Genomic DNA, 21332 nt, shown 5'->3' with positions numbered 1-21332 from the left:
GCTTCGAAACATGCAGTGAGAAGAACACAGCAGCTTGTTTGTCATTTCACAGGATTTATATACATACTGTAATCTATCTATCTCTAGCCCAAAGCATTTGTGCTTCCTCTGCCACCTGCACTGCTTGAAACATACCCAGCTCGAATGAAGTCCAAAACAGCATAAACCTTCTCCAGCTGGGCCTTCAGTTTTTCATCAGAACTTTGGGTCCTCAGTTTGTCCACGGTCACATCCAGATTAATTTCCCTTAGCTGGCCCCATATGGAAGGAAGCAGTCGGCATTAGAATGGTTAATGCTGGAAGGCTTAATTACTTGGGACAGGGCAGATAAACCAGCTAAAACTTGAAGTGATTCAGGCTGGAGTTTATTTCCACTGCTGCTCCAAGCTACTTTGGGACTGGTGTGTTCAGAGGGTATAAAAATTAAAATAGTTATAAGGCAGCTTTACAGTGAGCAGCAGGTTGAGTTTTCTAAAATCGTAAGTTATATCACATATCTTTCAATTTCTAAAAGAATCTACCTAAGCTGACAATCTGCCAATATACAGTTGCCGTTGTTTTAATAAGGCAACCAATCAAATGATTAAAAAGCATACTGATATTCAGGGAAACATTCAGGAATTGGTCAAGAGGTGCTAAAGAAATTTTTAAAATATATTAAGTCAGCATTTTTGTGATACTGTTCCCAAAATTTGTTTTTGCTTTTGTTTATTCATTGTCTGAAATTATTAGACTGTGATATAAAAATGTATTTAGGATACTGACTGTAAGCTAGTTTGGGAAAACTTTTGTTCTGAAACATAAAGTAAAATTAAAAAACAGAAGAGAATACAGTGCTACAAACAATAACTATGTAGTTTAGTTAAGCTTGTTTAAGAGAAAAGGGGGTCACTATGCAGTTTACTTTAGAGAAAAGCTGAAAAAGCAGAGACATGATAGAGGTGCACATAATTATGTATAGCTTGGAAAAAATGGATACGGAGAGGTCTTTTCTCCCTCTTTCATAATGCTAGAACCCAGGGCTGTCTGTCCAATGAGGGCAACTTTTGGAAGAGTCATGGCAGGTAAAAGGAAGGACTTCTTTACAGAGCACACAGTTAAACTATGGGATTCGCTTCCACAGGAGGCAGTGAGGGCCACCAACTAGGATGGCTTCAAAAAATGACTGGACAAATTCAAGGAGGAGGTTAAGGATATCGGTGGCAACTAGTCATGATGGCTGTCAAAGGCAGTATGGCTCTTGAATACTACCAGCTGGGAATCACAAGTAGGGAGAGTGCTCTGCTCATGTCCTGAGTACGGGCTTCCCATTGGGGCATCTGATTGGCTACTATGAGAAGAGGATGCTGGACTATGATGGGCCAGAAAGGCTCTTCTTATGCTCTTATGTTATCGGAGTCAAAGTGGTGCCATAGATATAGAGTGTCAGGCTAAGACCGGGAGACCAGGGTTCAAATCCCCTACTCAATCCCAGAGCTCACTGGGTAAGAACAGGATGCTGGACTAGGTGGACCTTTGGCCTGATCCAGCAGAGCTCTCTTGATGTTCTTGCTTTTCTCAATAGACTAAGCCAAAGCAAAATCACGTGAAAATAAAAATTGCAGATTAAATTGTGCAAATAATTTTTGCAAGTGCACATGGCTGATTCAAGATGCAAGAGTTTATGCAGATTTGCCAACAACCTTTCTTCTTTCTGTCCCCACCAAGATCTCTGATACAGCCTACCACATTGTATTCTCTGTCCTCCCATCCCTCACTAAACCAGACCCCTGCTCTGACCTTGTTTAGATTTTCGTGCTTGTTTCGGCATTCATTCATTTTACTGTGAAGCTCGTTTTCATGACGAACAAGGTTGCATTTGTGGGTATCAAAGAGAGTGAGAGCATCCTGGAAGTACTGGTAAACATTCCTGCAGTTGATTTCTGTGTGCTTAACCAACTGTTCTAGGTGGTCCTGGAGAGAAATCAAACGGAAAGAATTTGTGATTTAGGATTTTTGTTAGCAGATGCAATCAGCAGTTAGCTGAGGATGGGTAGGGCCCAATTTAAATCAGTGAGGACCAATCTTATTCACAACCTCCTCCTCAGGGCTGTCTTAAGCATATCCGGCGCTGTGGTGCAAAGATCCCTCTGGCGTGCCCCCCCCCCTGTTTCCTAGAGTTGTTGACCTTTTTTTTGGGAGCTGATACCACACTTACACATTATCTCTAACAAACCCTTAGAACAAAATAAAATGAAAATGCAGAAGAAAATCTAATGAAGTCCTCAATTCCAAAGCAACACTCATTCAAGAGTCAGCAGTTCTTCTAATTCATCCTTTCTTTAAATAAACTAATAAAGACACAGACAATGAAGTTCCCAGCCAATTTGTGTTTAAGTACAAAGCTGACGTTTTCAAATATTGTGGGGGCTGGGTGTAAAGCAGGGACATCCTGAACCTACAAAGGACCCAAAACTTGGGTCACAAAGGCTGCAGCTCTAACAGCACTCACCTAAGAGTAAGCCCTGCTGAATCTAATAGGACCTTACTTCTGAGTAGACAGTAGGACTGCAGCAAGAAACACAGTTGGGAACTAGGGCTTTCTGTTTTAAGACTCAACCAGAGGAAAATGTAATATTGGAGATTAGGGAGAAAGGAATATGAATAGATTGGGGGGAGAGGGCTGACGAGAGACCAAAAACCACAGGTAGGAAGTCAAGGCACACTTTCTGGGGAGCAAGTCTCACACACAGTTGCTTGGGGCGAGGACTGCAGAGGGACCATAGTTGGGTTGTGTGTGTGTGTTTTTCAGAAAAACGTAGAATTGGAAGGGACCCTGCAGGTCATCTAGCCCAACCCCCTGCAATGCTTTTTAGCTTGCATTGATCTCAAAAACCTTCAGTGCCTATTTTTTCAGTTGGATAGGCAATTAACAGGCTTGTTTCACAAATAAGAGAGAAGGAGGGTTGCTGGCTTGGTTTGGTTTGCCTTTGTTCTAGTTTTTAGCATGTGCTTAGTACCATAGTTTCAGGCTGTGAGCCGCCCTGATATCTATGGGTGGAGGGCAGCAGCAGCAGCAGTAGTAGTAGTAGTAGTAGTAATAATAATAATAATGGTGATGATATTTTTTGCAGGGCTTGGAGTGGGTGGTGGCCAGATGCTGGAATGAATGGGGTCGGTGCTAAATGGTCTGGCTTGCTTTACAATCCCTAGGGACCTTGTTGGGGGGGGGCAGAGAAGGAGCCCACCCCCGAGGAGGAGGAGGAAGAAGAAGAAAAGCGAAGGGAGGAGGCTTCCCTTCCCCAGGATAGAGTTGCCCATAACATTAAACACAGGGCAGGATTCCAGGGAGAGAGAGAAACAAGGGCAGCAGCTGCTGCTACTCACAGCTCGGGCTAGATGTAGCTGAACAGGACGGGCAAGGGGACCCTGCAAACAGGGCTGCAAACCCAGCGTGGAAGCTCCGTGGCCTCGCCATCGCCCACCTCCCTCTTCCCACAGGATGGGCAGGCGAAAAAGAGAGAGAGAGAGAGAGAGAGAGAGAGAGAGAGAGAGAGAGAGAGAGCGCTGCATGCCAGCCAGCCATATAGCTGGCGGGGCGCAACTTCCACCTGAAGCCTCTGCAGGGATCGCTCTCTTCCTGCGGAGGCTAGGAAGGCAAGCTGCATGCCCGCCAGCCATATGGTTGGCAAGGTGCAGCTGGTGGGTGCAGGGAAAGGGGAGGCCACTGGCAAAGCTGTGCAGCTCCCCCACTCGCTGGGGCGCCCCTGAGAGGACAGCGCCCTGGCGCAAGGCACCAGTAAGCCCAATAGGAAAGACGCCTCTGCTCCTCCTCCCAAGGAAACATCCAGTGACATAAATAAAATAGAGGAATGCATCTCAAAGGTGCCAGTTGAGGCATCTGGGTTGCATTGCCTAGACAGCCTGATAGATAATGCTAGGGAGGAACTGGTGAAGAGTGTGGCTCAGGGAGAGAAGGGTGCCTAGGGAAAAGGTGTGATGTGGGAAGAGCCCTGAGCAGTGTTCGAAACTCCCATTGTCATAAGTGCATTTTGCAACAGGGAATGTCATTAGCGCAAGCAGTTTCTGAGCTAAGATTTCAGATTAAAACTGCAGAGTGCAAGGAAAGTACCTTTTTCTGCCTCCCCACTGCCAGCTACTCTCTGAAGACTGGAAAAGAGACCCTCTTAAGAATATTAGGGGAGGTGGGCAGGGGAAGGACTAGACCATGTGAAAAATGAACATAATATTTTAGCTGCAGTTCATTCATTTTCAGCTTTGTATTCTTGTTATAAAAAAACGCGCCTAAACATTCTGTAGTTGTGCCCATAACCTAGGTTTAAGGTGCCATTTAGCTCCTAGATTTCATATTTCAGTTTCTGCCACTGGTCCTGAGGGCCAAATGCAGAGGCCTTGAGGGCCACATCTGACCCACAAGGAGAACTGCTGCACAGACCATGGGTTCTCTCAATTTGAGTTGCAGCAGGTTCATTTCTGCTGCTCTGATCCTGCTAGGATGCATTGCAGGAAACGTGTTAGGAAGAGACACTGGCAAACTTACATCCATCATTTCTACTTCCTGCTCAAAGCGACTCTGTAACTTCCCAACTAACTGGTAGAAATTTGGATTCACAATCCTTTCAGCCTCTTTTTCCGTGCAGATTTTCTTATCTATCAGTTTGTTCTAAAATTGGAGAGGGAGAAAGTGTTATTAGTAGTGAAGTTCATAAATATGTAGCCTTGACTCCACTGATGTATTTCAGTTAAGCCACACCCACTTCCATCATAGATGACATCAGGTGTGGAGCAACTAAAAATGTGGATGCAAAAGGATGATTTGGAGCTTAAGGTGCACTGCCACTTGTTCCTTGGCAAGTAGGGTTCGCTAATCCACACTGGCAGTTAGTCACTTTTTTTTTTACAAAATGTATACACTGCTTGATTGTAAAAACAACAACAACCCCCTCAAAGCAGTTTACAAAAAAAGATAAAACAACAAAATGATCAATAAGAAGATTTAACAATGATAATTTAAGATTTTCAAAGCATTCAAATAATAAACTAAGAACAGATTAAAACTCACACCAACTTTCTAAATACCTGGGTGGACTTGTCTAAACAAAACCATTTTTATCAGGTGCCGAAAAGGGTACAGTGAAGGTGTGTCAGCCTGTCATGGATGCACAGGACTGGTGGGAGGCACCAGCTGGGGACCCTTAAGGGACGAAGGTTCAGAACCTGAGGATTGGTAGTGGGACAATGATGAGTTGTCAGAGAGAGAAGAGAGAGCAGACTGGGAGAAGGAGGTGTCAGAAGCAGAAAAGGTAACAGGGTGTAGTGAGCAGGAAGTTGGGGCAGAGGGCAGTCCAAAACCAGAGGCAGAAGATGAGGCTGGAGAGGAGGGGGGGCAAGAGGCAGGACTGAGATGGGCTGCTGAAGAAGCCTGGGGTTCTCCCCCTTCTGCTATGACCAGCTCTGCCACCCACCCCCCGGTCTCCCAGAACCAGAAGAGGGCTGAAGACGGTGGAGCAAAGACAGACAAGGCACAGATTGCTTAAGAAGGACCATGGGGAGGAGGAAATTTAGGGAGCTGTGGGAAGACAGGGACCTTCAGTCCTCACAACTGTCTCATTGAGGCAAGATCTGCTGGAAAAAGTTGCTGTGCTCACTAGGCCTGGCCTCATGAACTGTTTTGTTTCTTTGACTAAAGAGAGTTAACTTTCCTTACATCATGTGAGTTGTTGCTTGCTCCTGACACCTGCCCTGACACTGCCTGATGTCAATAGGCTTTGAACTTTTCTGGTCTGCGAGCGGAGGTGGGAATGTAAGTTTGCTGACAGCAACCCTCTTTGAGGCTAGTGTTATAACAATGTAGGTTACTGACAGGTAGGCAATCCTGCTCACCTGTCAAATCAGATATGGTTGGACTCCAACTCCCTTCATGCCTGACCACGGGCCATTATGGCTGGAGCTAACAGGAGTTGTAGTCCGACAACACTTGAAGGTACACTACAATGGCTACCCTGATCTAAGATCTGGCAGTGGGGAGTTTACATCTTACATCATTATCCCTTCCAGATCATTAGTCATTACAGTCTTCAAAAATATCTACATTGGCATCTATATTCTGAAGGCACACCACTTTAAACTGGCTCCTGACACTTGAGATGTATATATTACAGCCTATCTTATTACTGTGGTGGTAAGCTGTTTTAAAATGCTTTTAATGTTGTGTTTTGATCGTTTTAATTTGCCCTGGGACCTTAGAGTGAAGGGTGGGACAACAGCAACAACAGCAACAACAGATTTTCTCTTATTCTTATCTGTAGTTAGGCTGAAAAACAGAATCCACATATTTTCAACAAAATTGATTGGCCCACTAACCTTACACTCCTGCACCTTTGACAAACACTCCTGGCAAACTTTCTCGTACTGGAGGCGGATTTTCATTAAGTATTGGACATTGTGGGTATCTTGAGACAAAAGTTAAAATAAACACAAGATTGGATATGGTGGCTACAAGATTGAATATGAAATATTCACATATTTCTGTTTGTGAACATGTGGAGCACTGTTTGTTCCATCTGAATAGCTTTACTTGTTTTTATCATTATAAAGATTTCATCTTATTTCTATAATGGTATATTATATTCTTGTAGCCTGCCCTGAGACCTTAAAGTGAAGGGTTATAGTTAGGAAATCTGGTAAATATATAAATTGCTGCTCTAAATAACAATAGCAAAACTTTTGTTCCTTACCTATCCGCTTATTTAAAGCCACCACAGATTCATACCACTCATTTAATTCAGCCTTGGATTGCATCAAAGGCAGCATATTGCTAAAAAGTCAAGAGACAGAGAAACACTTATCACATAAAGCTCTTGAGGTCTGCATGACAAATCTTAAATTTCATTTGGGTCCCAGTTTTCACTGGTCACATATTAGTTATATAGCTGAGCTGAAAGTTCCACAGAGAACTTTTCTAGGGAAAGCTGAAGGGGGGAGTGTGTTGTTTGGGTGTAGGAAAAAATCTGGAAATTTGTGGGTGGGGACTGGGGGCTCAGTGAGACAAGTGGAGGTAGCAGATTTTCCCTTCTTTTCACGTAGTTTGGCTGACAGCACTCCTACTGCTAACCCTGGAGTTGGGTGATACAGGGAGCCAACTGGAAAAACTGAACAACAGGTTGTATCCCATGTTTGTCCTAGAATGCTGTGATTCCTGCATTGCAGGGGATTAGACTAGATGACCCTTGAGGATGTTTTCAACTCTACAATTCTATGATTCTATACTTACCGGGTAGGCCCATGGAAACTAATGGGTCTAAATCTGTCATTAACTTCAGTGGGCTTACTTTGATCATGGCTAACATTGGATACAGCCCAGGTTGTTAAGCGTTCTATATTTGCCTTTATATGTGCAGGTGATTGTTTCTTTTACACAAACTGACAACACTGGATGCCCTCCACCCAGTGGCAGAGGAAGAGGAGTGCAGAGGGGAGCGCACTGCCCCCGGCAGCGTGATCCTGGTAGGGTGCCATCGCGGCTGTCCCCCACCTGCGCTGGGTGCCACGCCCCCACAGGTGATGCGCCACACCCCTGGGACACACGCCAGCCCCGCCCCCACCTGTTCTCCACCCCCTGGTGCTGGAGCATGAAGCTCCACCACTGCCTCTGCCCCCCACGGCCCCAATTTGGAGTCCCCCCCACAGGTTGCATAAGGAAAACGTCCTGTGCAAACTGCTGGCATGGGGGGTGGGGACAATATGGTTTGGGACCATAGGGGGAAGTAAAATGTTAAAGTCCCTGGCCTACATACACATCTGCCAACCACCCATAATTTGACACCATCAAAACATCACTACTACAAGCCAGGGTGGCTTTGTTCTATCCGCACCGTGGGAGGTAATATGCCTCTGAATACCAGTTGGTGGTAATCATAAGGGGAGAATTACTGTTATGCTCAGGTCCTGCTTGTGAGCTTCCCACGGTGCATCCGGTTGGCTGCTATTAGAACAGGATACTGGAATAAAAGCATCTTTGGCCTGATCCAGCAGGGAAGCTATTCTTACGTTCTTAGGAATGAGAAGTTACATTTTATTTTCCTGTTCACCTACCCCAGAGAATATAACAGTGCTGTTCTCTTCTCAGTGAGTGATTTTTGATCTTGTAGCATGTTCTCCAGCTCCACATTCACAGCACTCGGGTGCCGTATTCTTTCACTTTCCATGAACTGTCTATAGGACATGACAAGAAACATTAAATGTGGGCTTTCTTTTTTGCAAGGGATACTGTGCGATTGAAAAGCCACACCCATCTTATACTACCCAAATCTCCTGCTCCATCATGCCTTCTTTCCCCCGAACTGCCATCTGGGGGCAACCATTCAATCAGTCTGCCTCAGTGGGAGAGATGAGAAGCAGAGTTCACCAAAAGACCAGCTCTGTTAAGCACCTTCTATCTGTGAACTATGATAGCTGGCCATTATAAAAACAACTGTTTAAGAACTGGTTCCTGAGCTTGATTTCCAACCTCTTCCCATCCTCTCCCTTTCTCCTTGTGTGTTGTGAAGCCTGAGGACAGGGACTGTCTTGTTTTAACCAATTGTATGCAAACCTGGGAACCACTTTTGCATAAAGAGCAAAGTACAAATATTCTAAATAAATAAATAAATGAAATTTCAGACCTGAAACTGTAAATTATCTTCTGCTTCCATTTGGCTCTCCAGGTCTTTATTCTCTCCTCCAGTTTGCGATGATAGAAAATGTCTCCTTTCAGGTCTGCCTCCATCAGGTTGACAAACAGCTTGGCTATTGCTCTCCGATTGGCCAGCAGGGCTTGGTTGATCATCTGGAATTGGAAGATGTAGATGAGAGTAGCAAGGGAATCTCTCTTTTTCAGGGAGATGAAGACTTCAGATTAGTTGGTTCAACCCAGAGGACATGATGGGGAAGACAAATTTAGGTACAGTAATCTAAAGGAGTCTACTCTGAATAAACCTTAGCTAGACACATCCCTTAATTGTTCTCTGGTGCTATTACAATGGTGGCTGGTAACCCACTGGGACTTGATGGGGCAGAAAGCAGAAATGCCCAGAGTAGGTTCCTCCTCCCATCATGGTCAGTCTGCTTTCTTCACTGCTTTCTCACTTCCAAAGAGGGGGAAAAGATAAAAAAAGAAGTGGAGAGAGAAAAGATTGCAGAGGGTTTTGAGGTATCACAGGCACCTGTACACCCTTGGTGCCGTGCTGAGGACACCAGGGCAAACCTGTCCTTGTCTTGTCTCTCTGCTCCTTTCACGTACAATGTCTCAGGGATCCCATCCCTCTTTCCCGGTTGCTGTGCTGATCTTGCACATATCCTCTCTCTCTCTCTCTCTCTCTCTCTCTCTCTCTCTCTCTCACACACACACACACACACCCACACCCACACACACCACAATTTTCTTTTAAAATGCCCAATTCTGCTTCCCGAATTAGGTTTGCAAATATGCCCACTTTCAATCATTTCCGAACTACAGGGGTGGGGATGGGATCAAGCAAAACCTGTGGTTATCTTACTGGATAATTTCAGGTATCAAGCAGAAAGGTTTTACCATGGCTTCCTTGTGAATGAACCTGTGGACATCAGAGGGTAGGAAATAGGAAATATCATCCAGGATCTTATTATATTTGTTCAACAAAAGTTTGATCTGGAAACCAAAGCAGAGGGAGGGGGTAAGAAAAGTGTTTAGGATGGTGAGGACACCTCTCTGCTGAGATTGCTAGGGACATGCTGGGGGACCACCCCACTGGGCTACTCAGCCAGTGGCCATGGGTGAGGTGGAATGCAGGGATGAAAGCTGTAGTGTAGGCAGAGCCATAGCCAATGATAAGTAGAACCAGAGTCAATGACAGGCAGAGCCAACCAATTCTAGCTTTTATTCTCATCATTCTCCCCGATGAGTTCCACAAGGGGCACTTTGAGTCTATGCAGGGGGAAGCTAACAGCTGGGGCAACCCCCTAGACTCATTGTAAGTAAGGAGGAAGGCAGGTGCAAATTGGCTGAAGACAGAATGAGAGTGGTGAGGCAATGGCCCATTCACCTAAAGAGACCAACCTCCACCATCTCACTGAAGTGGCCAATTCCTAAAAAGATATATGTGCCAGCAAGAAACAACTATTTCCGACCCTTTCAAGGAGCCATAGCAGGGATGGGGAACTTTTTCCAGCTCCAAGGGCTGCATTTCCTTCTGGGCAACATGCTGATGCTGCATTTCCTTCTAGGCAACAAGAATACAGCTGCACCCCCCCCCCACAATCATTCATGTCATCTCTGTTAGCATCTTCTTGTACTTACCCGTTCAGTTCGATCTACCTCTGCCTTGAGTAAGGCTTTGTCCAGCTCTCTAATCCACTGCCTTCTTTTTAAGGTCTCCTTGGAGACAAGGTTCCACATTCTCTCAAAGTCCTGCAAGGTAGAAATGGGATGTGATTTCCACACAGGGGAGCTGATCTTTGTTGGCATGCCAGATCCTTTCAACCCATCCCACTGTACTGTTCACTGCCATGGGCGTAGCCAGGATTTTTGTTGGGGAGGCAGGCTTTTGTTGGGGGGGGAGAACCTCATATTCGTACTTATTTGTATTGATTTAGAGGGCCAGCTGCCCCTCTGCCCCCCCCGGCTACGCCCATGTGTCACAGCCTTTGGAGGGAAGGGCTGTAGCTTAGTAGAGCATCTGCTTTGCATGCAGGAGGTTCCAGGGTCAATTGCTGGCATCTCCAGGTAGGGCTGGTAATGCCCCTGCTTGAAACCTTGGAAAGCTGCTGTCAGTCAGTGTAGACAATACTGAGCTAAATGGACCAATGGTCTGACTTTGTATAAGGCAGCTTTCTATGTTCCTGGAAAGGGCTGTAGCTGAGCGGCAGCCTATCTGTTTTGCATGAGGAAGTCCCTGGGTTCGATCCCTGGCATCTCCAGGTAAGGCTGGGAATATCCCTTGCCTGACTTTCTGGAGAGCTGCTGCCAGTCAGTGTAGACAATACTGAGGTAGAAAAATACATAGATTCAGTATAAGGAAGTTCTCCATGTTCCTAGGTTCAAGCCCTGGGATCTCCAAGGAGAGACTTCCAACTTGAAACAGTGGAAAGCTGCTGCCAGTCAGTGTAGACAATACTGAGCTAAATAAGTCAATGGGATGATGCAGTATGTCAGCTTCCTACGTTCCTATCTCCAGCATGCCTTATTCTGCTACCCACAGTGACTGCCAGGCCCTTCATCCCTGTTGCTAAGCAGTGAGGATCTAGGGTCACCAGAAGTATCAGCCAGAGGGGCAAGAAAAGGTGGCAGGCAGCCTTCAAGCCCTGTTTGAGTTTGAGTTGCGAGGCACTCCCTCACCTCCATGGTGTAAGTCTCCAAGTGGAGGTTCTCAGCGGAAACTTGGAAAAGGGACTCAATGGTGCGATCGGATTCTGACAGCTTGGTGAGAAATAGCTTCCCAGGCTCCAAGAAACACACCTCCATTTCCTGAAACAGAGAAGATGATCTGATGGGTAACACTTGCCAAGGCTTGGACGAAACAATGTGCATCAATATGTATGTATTAGAAAAATGTGTCACATAAATGAAAAATAAAATGAAAATGCACATAAGGGGGAATTTCTTCCATAAAACTATATAGTCAAAACTGAACACAAAACATTTGGAGAGATCCGTACTAAAGCAGTAACGTATTTTCCACTCGTACCTGTGGTATGAAAAGGTGAAAGTGCATAGAGGCTTTCTAAATCATATTTTCAGAGGACCATTATTTCAAGCATGGGAAAGAAATAAAAATTTACTGGAAAGGAAGACACCCTGGTGGATTTCACCAGTAGAGGTGTTAACGGTTAAAAAAATTAATATGGAAGGGAAGAATGCCACGTATGAAGAACTTACAAGAAAAACAGACCAAGGTATAAAGCTTAGACCATATGAAGAGATTAAAAGCTTACTTACCGGGTGGCTGCAATACCACCAGGTAAATGATTTGTTGAAAGAAGATAAAAAGAAATTAGGATTTGAAGATAAAAAATCTAAATTTAATGTGGAAGTTGTGGAAAGTAAGAATAAAACATTGTCAAGAATCTATGATATCTTATTAGAGTGGTATACAAAAGATGAGGAGGTGAAGGAGACCATGATTAAGTGGGCTATAGATATTGGTCGTAACATCGAATTTGAGAGGTGGCAGGAATTATGGAATGTTAATATGAAGTTCACGGCATGTACGGCATTAAAGGAAAACATCTGGAAAATGATATATAGGTGGTACCACATGCCAGTGAAGTTGGCTAAGATCTATAGGTTAAAGAACAAAAGATGTTGGAAATGTGGAGAGGTAGATGGTGATTTCTACCATATGTGGTGGTTATGCAGCAAAGTAAAAGGATTTTGGGAATCGATTTACAATGAACTTAAAAAAATCTTCAGATATACGTTTCCCAAAAAGCCTGAAGCTTTTCTGCTAGGAATGACGGGTAAAGAAATCAAAAAAGAGGATAAGCTCCTATTCCTATATGCTACTACAGCCGCAAGAATCATGTTAGCGCAAAATTGGAAAACGGAGGTTATACCAAACATAAGCGATTGGCAGGTCAAATTGATAAATTATGCCGAGCTTGCTAGAATAACGGGAAGAATAAGAGATCAAGATGAACAGAAATTTCATGACAACTGGATTAAATATGGGACGTATATTGGAATTAAATTATAAAAGACACTGGCGGGACTGGAATAACTCTAACAGTAATGGGTTATTTTTCAGAAGAGATAATATACGTGTTTACAGAATTTATTTGATTCTTACCAAAGGAGTGGAGGGGAGTCCAAGGCTCGGCAGAGCCTAAAATTATATTCAGGATTTATGGATTTGTTATATTATGTGCAATCTTTATGTTGGACTTTGTATATGTTTATATGTATATAGGTATAATATCAATAAAAATTTAATGAGCAAAAAAAAAAAAGCAGTAATGTATTTTCACGAGGATTTAAAGCAAAGATTCACAAATTGTTGCAAAAAGTGGAAAACTGAATTTAAGATAGGAAGAAATGAGAAACGGAGAGAACTGAATTTTATTTCTTTATTACATTTATATCCCACCCTTCTTCCAAGAAGCTCAATGTGATGTACATGGTTCTCCTTCTCCCCATTTTATCTTCACAGCAACAACCCTGTGAGTTATGTTACGCTTGGACGAAACAAGGCTTGGACGAAACAATGTGCATCAATATGTATGTATTAGAAAAATGTGTCACATAAGTGAGTGGCTAGCCAAGGTCACTCAGAGAACTCCATGGCCAAGTGGATAAATTTGAACCCTAGTCTTCTAGGTCCTAGTCCAGCACTCAAGCCACTACACCACATTGGCTTCACATTGCAAATGGACAGATTATCCCATCCCTAGTACTATCAATAGTGATGCACTAAAGTGGTGAAAGGGGCTGCCTACCTTCCCAACGCGTGCCAATTCCTGCCGTAGCGTCACCACCGTCTCTTCGTAACGGCACCTCCTGCTCTCTGAGATACGTTCCACAATGTCACTGTTTTTCTTCTCAGGAACTGGGAGGGAGGGAGGGAGATTAGATTGTATACACAGCTGTAAAACTCATGCCAGGCTAGCATAAAGAGAGAGTAATGTGTTTTGGGTTTTTTTACAAAACCACTGGTTTAGCTGACATTCTCATGCTGCTAAAGAAGCCTGCCACATTTTAGTTCCATCTTCAGTTTTATGCACAAGTTCATAGTTACTCATTCTTTTATTTAACTAACTGTAATAAAACATATAAGTGGCTTAGAGACAATAAAAAGGGAGGGCTTGACCACAATAGTTCAGGCACTGGTGACTTCAAGATTGCAGTCAACTCTGTGTGGGTTTGAAACTAAAATTAGTGCAGAATGCTGCAGCATGGTTGTTGACAGGAGGCCCTGTCAGCATATAACACTTCTACTCAGAGATCTGCACTGGTGGCCCATTTGGTAACAGCCTAAGTTCAAGGTGTTACTATCAGCAAAACAATTTTGGGTTTTAAAGACTATCACCATCAGGTTGAACTGAGTGTGAGAATGCAGTGGCCACCAGTGCAACTGGCAAGGTATTGGCCAAAAACTGAGCAGTGGTGCTCTGCACTGGCTGCAGTTACTGAGCTGTCTTCAAAGGAAGCCCCAAGCAGAGTACTTTGCAGTAGTATAGCCGGTAGTCTGCATAAATGAAAGATACCACATTTGCTAAAAACACTGATTATGGTGCCAGAATTAAATTGGTAAACATTTACTTATGACTTCAGCAAGGCCTCGGACTTCCCGGGCAGCAATAACATTTTCACTTTCTTGAGTCTTTAAAAATGCCAGTGTTGCAGCCTCTCTGGAATAGAAACAGAGTGGGAGAAACTTGAAGCAAGAGACATTATTAGAGTTCAAGAACACATTCCAGTCAGGTCAAAACACTTGGGATTTGAAGTAAGGGTGAGTGAGGGGTGTGGCCTGGAAAAAGTTCCAAGGGTCAAGAAAAGAGGCCTGACAGCACAGAATAACATCATAACTCTGTTCCTTACTTGTATTGCACTGGATTTTCAGTGACGTCATCATTGGGCATTCCCTCAACCCACATCTGCTGACGATGTGATAAAAACCCATTGCCTGAGCAGGTTTCCACATCCCTCACCAGCGGAATCGTTCCTGGGATCTGCGGAAGCTTGTGCTGGGCTATCTTGCTTCTCGCCTCTCCCAGAGTGCGCACAAGGTTTATCTAGCCAAAGCCAAAATAAAAATAATTAGACTTCTTCCTTTAAGGTGAAAGAGGGCATGCTTATACTCACCAGAAACAGAGGGCACTTGCCAAGCAAAGTTAAGTACTTATGAGTCCCACCCTGATTTAATTCTTCATAATATATTGTTGTCATTTTTTAATAGCTAGAATTAAAGCATCTTGTTCAAGGTTAATGAAGTGAAAGTTGGCAAGTGAATAAAGGAGAAAATTGTAAGGTAGGGTTTGAATGGCAATGAGATGCAAAAAAATAAGGGGAAAGATTTTGCTATACAACTCCCACATTACAATTTTCTCCCTTACAAACATGTATACTAAGATTTCAATTCACCTATGTGATGAAGCGAGCATGAGTCCCCAAAAACCTGTGTTGGCGTTCATCTGTCTTAGGAGACAATAGAGGAGTGTGCTTTTGTAGGTGAAGAGAGACCGATACGGGAGAGACAGGTTTTGTTGCAGCTGGGGCAGATGAAGGTGCCTGGCTGTACCACTGTAGAAGCACTATGGTGTTTCTTCCCTCTGCGCTCCTTCCAGTGGTCATTCCTCCCATGACCAGATTGACTGTCTCCAGGCACTGCAGTCATCTGCAAGGAATTCCCACACAGGGTTGATGTTGCCAGCCTTCTTGTCACATTTGCAGATATCTTTGTAACACAGAGTAGGTCTGCCAACAAGCCTGGTTCATGAAACCAGCTCCCCGCAGAGCACATCCTTGGGCAGGCATGTCGAAAGTCCATTTCGGGGGCCTAATCCGGCCTGCATGTCAATTTAATCCGACCCCTGTGGCAGTTTATTTCCTGGGGTCGGCCCTTCACTTCATCAAATCTGGCCCTCTTTGAAAAAAGTTTGGACACCACTGTCCTTGGGGATTCTTCCATCTTCCATTCTGTGGACATGACCAACCCAGTGTAGATGTTGCTGAGACAGGAATGTGAACATGCTGGGATTGTGGGCCTGGGAGAGCACATCTTTGTTTGAAACTCTGTCTTGCCATGTGATGTCCAAAATCTTCCTGATGCAGCACATGTGAGAGGCGTTGAGGTGCTGCTCCTGGCAGTTGTAAGTTGCCCACAAGTCAACACACAGTGTGCAATAGCAGCGTGCTCAACAAGCAAACCTGGTAGACCTTCATCTTCGTATTAGATGTTAGCATCACATTCTCCCATACCCTTTGGAGAGGCAAGCCATTGCCAAAGCTGCCTTGCCAATATGCTTGTCCAGCTCAGCATTAATGGAAAGGTTGCTGGTTATGGTAGAACCCAGGTAGACAAAATTGCCTACTACCTCAAGTGTGTGGTCACCAGTGCTGATGGTGGAGTGCTGGCGGCGTTCTTACCCAGGATATTGGTCTTCATCAGGCTGGTGGTATGGCCAAATTTCATGCAGGCTTGTGTCTTTGTGAAGCTTCCTTGGAGTGCACTGTCAAGGCTGCGTCCTCTGTAAACATCTCTCAGATAAGGACTCACCACATTTTTGCCTTGGTACAGAGATGTGTCAGGTTGAACAAACCCTGTCGCTCCTCGAATGAAAGTATACACTGTCTTCAGTCAAGCTGAAGGCATATGAGACCAGCAGGGAGAAGAATATGCCAAAGAGAGTTTGGGTGAGTTTCACACCCTAAAAGCTTAGATGTGTTAAGTTTTCTTCTTATTTTAGAATATGTTTTATTGCTTTTACATGTAATTTAAAATACAATGAACTGCAACAATAGCAGGTAGCCTGTCATTTCTTGGGAAAAGTCTAATAGCAACATGAAATTAGAACCATTACTTAGAACAAGTTTATGGACTTGAAGTCTCTCCAGATGTTTTCACATTGGTTTGAGGGTATTATCTTAAAATGGTTGATACAGACCATAATGAACAAGATACTCCCCAAGTGATCCTGTGCAAGACATCCTACAAAGAATTAGGACACAAATTTCATGCAGCCTTCACTCTGTGTTGGCTAGGACTGATGAGAACTTTAGTCCAAAACACCTGGAGAGCACTAGGTTTGCAAAGACTGCTCTAACCCAACTTTGCAACTGCCTCTGCCGGAGTTTAAGTCTAGTGGTGGGCAAACCGAAGGCTTGCAGGATCTACTGTGTGTGTGTGTGTTTTACTAGAACCTGTAGATCTACTAATCTGCAGATCTACTAATCAAAGCTGGACAGGGGTGTGGCCTAGGGTGAGGAGGTGTAGCCCAGGGAGAGTTCTATGCCTGCATTTCCCCATCCCTGCTTCAAGTGATGCTATTCGACCCCCCCCCCCCGCCCCAGCCCAATCAGGTCTTCTAGCTTCTGTCATTGCTGTACCTCATCATCAAATATCTGCCTGTAGACTTTCCCACTGGGGACGACACGGGACACCCCCACTAGGGTCATGTTGCAGACTTTTCCTAGGCGCTCGATTGGTTTGCGGCTGAACTTTTTCTTGGGTTAGCTGAGAAAAAGGAAAATGCAAAGAAAGAAAGAGAAAGAAAGAAATAATTGAATGGTTTGGTGTCATTCCTTGAGTGGTGTTGGGAATGGCAAGTGGGGGAGATACTGCTATGAACAAAGACTTTTTTGTAATTGCATGGCACCTCAAACTGACTCATATATCAGCAGTAAATGCCAGTGTATTTCAGTGGAAATATTTATGATATTATAGCTGTAGTCTTATTTGCAACTGTGGACTCCCTCCCCATTATCTGCCATCTACCTATCTGGGTGCCAGTGCCCTGAGCAATTTTAAATAAAACTGTCATTTATTTATAAAATTAATGATTGCATTTAATTGTGCAAATTTATTTACAGCACTTATTCATGCAAATCATCAAATGCAATTAGGCAATAACCAAAAGTGGGGTCCCCCCCCAAGTCCTGTTGGGGAGAGAAAAACGGCCTTTGTGGCTCGCATCAGGTCCTGCCACGAGGAATACATTTGAGATCCAAACTAAATGTGATGGGAGGGACGGATTCGTTCCATGTGCTGCTCTCCCAGAATGCTTAGCTGGGCGTGTGGCTACTTTCCCCCTTAGGGCAAAGGAAAGGATCGCAACCCATTGTAACGTATGGGGGGGGCTCTCCTCTTCAACTCATCTCTTCCCGCCGTTGCCCCTCTCTCACCCGACAGCGAACCTTACCTGAGGGACCCTTGGAAAGCCAGTCCTAAAAGCCGCCTCAAGGCAGCTAGGCCAAGAACGGCGTCTTTTGGTTGCCATGGTGACTATCAAGAGCAGGGAAAAGGGAGAAAGTGCGAGTTATTCTCTCGCGGGACTCGACGGGATTCAACATGGCCGCTCCAGTGACTAGTAGTTGCCATAGGGACGCGGAAAGCGGTTTAAAAAAAAAAAACGAGCGGCAGGGGCTCGTTTTTGTCTTACGAGTTCGTCATTGTGTCCTGGTCACTTATACAGTAATCTTGTTAGAAACAGCGATAACAGCGTTTTATAGAGTACTAGTTGTTATAGTTGTTTTCCTCCATAATTTCCCCCACCAGAATATTGCGTGGTAAATAACGAGTCCGAGCATGTACAGAACCTTTCCGACTTTGAATCCTTTTAAAACTTAGAATAACGTCAAGATGCTTCTGCATTTTGAATCCTGATTTTCAATTCAAGATGCCCTGCATTGAAGGTTACCACCTTTCCATTTTTTTATTTTTTGGGGGGGAGGGAGATTGTAAAAAAGTGTTGTTTTTAAAAAGATGGGAAGTAGCAAAACAGACCACACACCAGCCGTAGAGCTGTCTGGCAGATTTCATTAGTATACGCGTGTTTTTGTCAGGACACAGGTGGGCACCCACAGTTTATGGAGGGGATTTGCTTGGGTAACTGGGGAGAAATTGTTTTGCATCCCCTTATAAAATGAGATCAGAGGCCCCACCTGGTGGCAAAATCAAAACTCTATTTTCAGAGGCAGTCTATCCACACCAGGGGCTTAGGACAAGCAACAGGAGATGGGTACAGTGGTACCTCTGGTTACGTACTTAATTCGTTCCGGAGGTCCGTTCTTAACTTGAAACTGTTCTTAACCTGAAGCACCACTTTAGCTAATGGGGCCTCCCGCTGCTGCGCCGCGGCGGCACGATTTCTGTTCTCAACCTGAAGCAAAGTTCTTAACCCGAGGTACTATATTTCTGGGTTAGCGGTGTCTGTAACCTGAAGCATATGTAACCCGAGGTACCACTGTACTTCTTTAATGCCTTGATTGTGAACTTACAGATGCAGATAAGAAAAGCTTCTTGTCCAATCAAGGGGGATTTTGATAAGAATGGAAGCCTTGCTGGATCAGACCAAAGGGGGCCAATAACTGGAGCCAGAACATAGCCATGGTGGATAAGAGTCACTGATAGCCTTATCCTCCATGAATTTATCCGTCCTTTCAAAACCATCCAAGGTGGTGGTCTTCACTACCTCATCTGGGAGTTACGGTAATTCCAGTCCGCACTATGTGAATAAATATTTTCTTTTACCAGCCCTGAATTCTCCAGTGTTATAAGAATTCTAAGGTCACAAATATAAAATACTGTAAACGTTCATAAATGTACAAGGGAAACTGTTATGAGAAAAAACTGCTCCTGTTCCCTTATGGGGTACCCAAGAACCAATACAGAGAGTCCTTTTGTAGGTTCTCTTATCAGTAGGAGAAAATAACAGAGACCAACCAGAGAATACAGTGGTACTTCAGGTTACAGACGCTTCAGGTTACAGACTCCGCTAACCCAGAAATAGTACCTCGGGTTAAGAACTTTGTTTCAGGATGAGAACAGAAATCGTGCTCTGGCGGCGCGTCAGCAGCAGGAGGCCCCATTAGCTAAAGTGGTGCTTCAGGTTAAGAACAGTTTCAGGTTAAGAACGGACCTCCGGAACGAATTAAGTACTTAACCTGAGGTACCACTGTATTGAGAAGCAAAGCAGCTAGTAAGCCAGATCTTTATTAAAGCTGTTGTAACAGGGTGCTCCCCCCCACAGGAGGGGGGGAGGGAACCCTAGCAATGCGCCCAAGCCCTTATACAGACATTTTAAACTGCCCACCCTGGAGTCCAAGACCACCCCTGGAAACATCATACATACATCGCAGAAGGGGTGTAGCCCAAGACCACCCCCATAATACACCAGAGAAGGGGTGGAAATCTGGGTGTGGTGTTTCTTACTGTCTGCCAGGTTACCTGATTTGATTACCTGGGCATCCTGGCCACTCTTTCATTATGATAACTACTGAATTCCTGAATACAGGTCACAGGCTTGCATTCTATTCATATTTTAAATGTGCACTTAGCTGAAGGATGTCTTCAGATATCTGAAGAAGTGTGCACGCAACAGTTTAATAAATATCAGGCTTACTAGCTGCTTTGCTTATCAAGACTCTCTGATTGGCCTATTATTTTTTCCTACAGATAGGGAACCCACTTAAGTACTCTATATGGGTGCTTGGAGCAGTTTTTTCCTATAACACGAGCATTCAGCTTCATGTCCATGACTTCCTAGTTTTGTGAGACTGAGAAATATTCTTTGCCCACATTTTTACCTCCATGGACAATTTTATATACTTCAGTAACGTCTCCTCTTACTCGCTTTTTCTCTTGACTAAGAAGTCCCAAATGCTGCAACCTTTCCTCATAGGGGAGCTGCTCTATCCCCTATAAAAGTGGGATTTTTATTTATAAAAGGGTTTGCCCCAACCTTTAAGTAATAGAGATTTAAATCAGTGTTTGTCAATTGCGAATAAAAGACACTCCTTCAGCTTTATGTTTTCCTTTCATAATTCCTTTCCACCTAATTTGGATTAATGCAAATTTCAAATATATACCTATTTAAATAAAAAATAGTTATCTCCTACACTACATAGGCTAAATACTATAAACTCATCAAATATATATTGAAGATACCACACCACCCAAGTTGATCTTATGCCCACTTTTGGGGTCTGTTCTAAAATAAGCCACCTTTGGAACAGTATTTTGGTTATTTAACAGATTAACATCTAACTACAGATGAAAAAATAAATCTTATACATTATTGAAAAGTTGAAATTAAAATGAAATAAAAAATAGAGGATTTGCAAACAGTATTAAACTTACTAACTGAAGTTATGTGTATTGCCTCATACCTGAAAACTCTGGAACCACCACAAAAAGGACTGCACAAACATATTTCACAAAAAGCTATTATAAATCTCAAATTGACTGGTTTATGGAAAAGTGGTACTGTTTATTAACTTCTGGAATTAGTATTTTCAAGATAACATTCAACTTTTGTGCATCCCATTATTGCTATGATATTAAATTCATCTGCTTCCTTCCTGAGCTCCTGTTGATGAGATTTTGTGAAATTTCTTCACAAAAAATACATTTGTCAGCCTTAGGGCTGTGTTCCCTTCTGGGATATTTTCAAGGGGCTGCATGCCAGTTGATGGGCAGGGCAAAAGCAAAAATGGAGGGGAGCAATGAGTACACATTTTACTCAAGGGGGAAAAAAGACATAGCACAGTTAAAGGTAGAAAATATTCAAGGAGGGTGTTAAGCTGTGCCAGGGGGTCTGGAAGATAGGTTTTGAAGGCCACATTTAGCACCCAGACTGAAGGTTCTCTTATCCTGACTCAG

At 43.9% G+C, this 21332-nt stretch overlaps 1 protein-coding gene across 3 annotated transcripts in view; it reads right to left on the bottom strand.

Moving 5' to 3' along the window:
• Nucleotides 1-17996, bottom strand: part of CCDC180 (coiled-coil domain containing 180) — a 61156-nt gene extending 43160 nt beyond the window's left edge. The window contains exons 1-15 of one of the 3 annotated variants that reach the window (XM_053373208.1): nt 17872-17988; nt 17060-17186; nt 14552-14745; nt 14273-14361; nt 13450-13559; nt 11354-11482; nt 10316-10426; nt 9572-9667; nt 8664-8827; nt 8095-8214; nt 6738-6817; nt 6364-6452; nt 4541-4663; nt 1780-1953; nt 136-251 (exon numbers count right to left, since the gene is read on the bottom strand). In XM_053373208.1, the coding sequence (XP_053229183.1) occupies nt 136-251; nt 1780-1953; nt 4541-4663; nt 6364-6452; nt 6738-6817; nt 8095-8214; nt 8664-8827; nt 9572-9667; nt 10316-10426; nt 11354-11482; nt 13450-13559; nt 14273-14361; nt 14552-14745; nt 17060-17128 (1664 nt within the window). In that variant the 5' untranslated portion in view covers nt 17129-17186; nt 17872-17988. Of the gene's footprint in view, nt 1-135; nt 252-1779; nt 1954-4540; nt 4664-6363; nt 6453-6737; nt 6818-8094; nt 8215-8663; nt 8828-9571; nt 9668-10315; nt 10427-11353; nt 11483-13449; nt 13560-14272; nt 14362-14551; nt 14746-17059; nt 17187-17871 lie in introns of all 3 variants that reach the window. The other 2 variants (XM_053373209.1, XM_053373207.1) reach the window with 2 other exon arrangements.
• Nucleotides 17997-21332: the final 3336 nt, after the last annotated feature.

This window comes from Podarcis raffonei, chromosome Z (genome assembly GCF_027172205.1).
Source record: "Podarcis raffonei isolate rPodRaf1 chromosome Z, rPodRaf1.pri, whole genome shotgun sequence".
Lineage (NCBI taxonomy): Eukaryota > Metazoa > Chordata > Lepidosauria > Squamata > Lacertidae > Podarcis > Podarcis raffonei.
The sequence above is the reverse complement of the archived record's forward strand: the minus strand, read 5'-3'. Positions and strand labels throughout refer to the sequence as shown.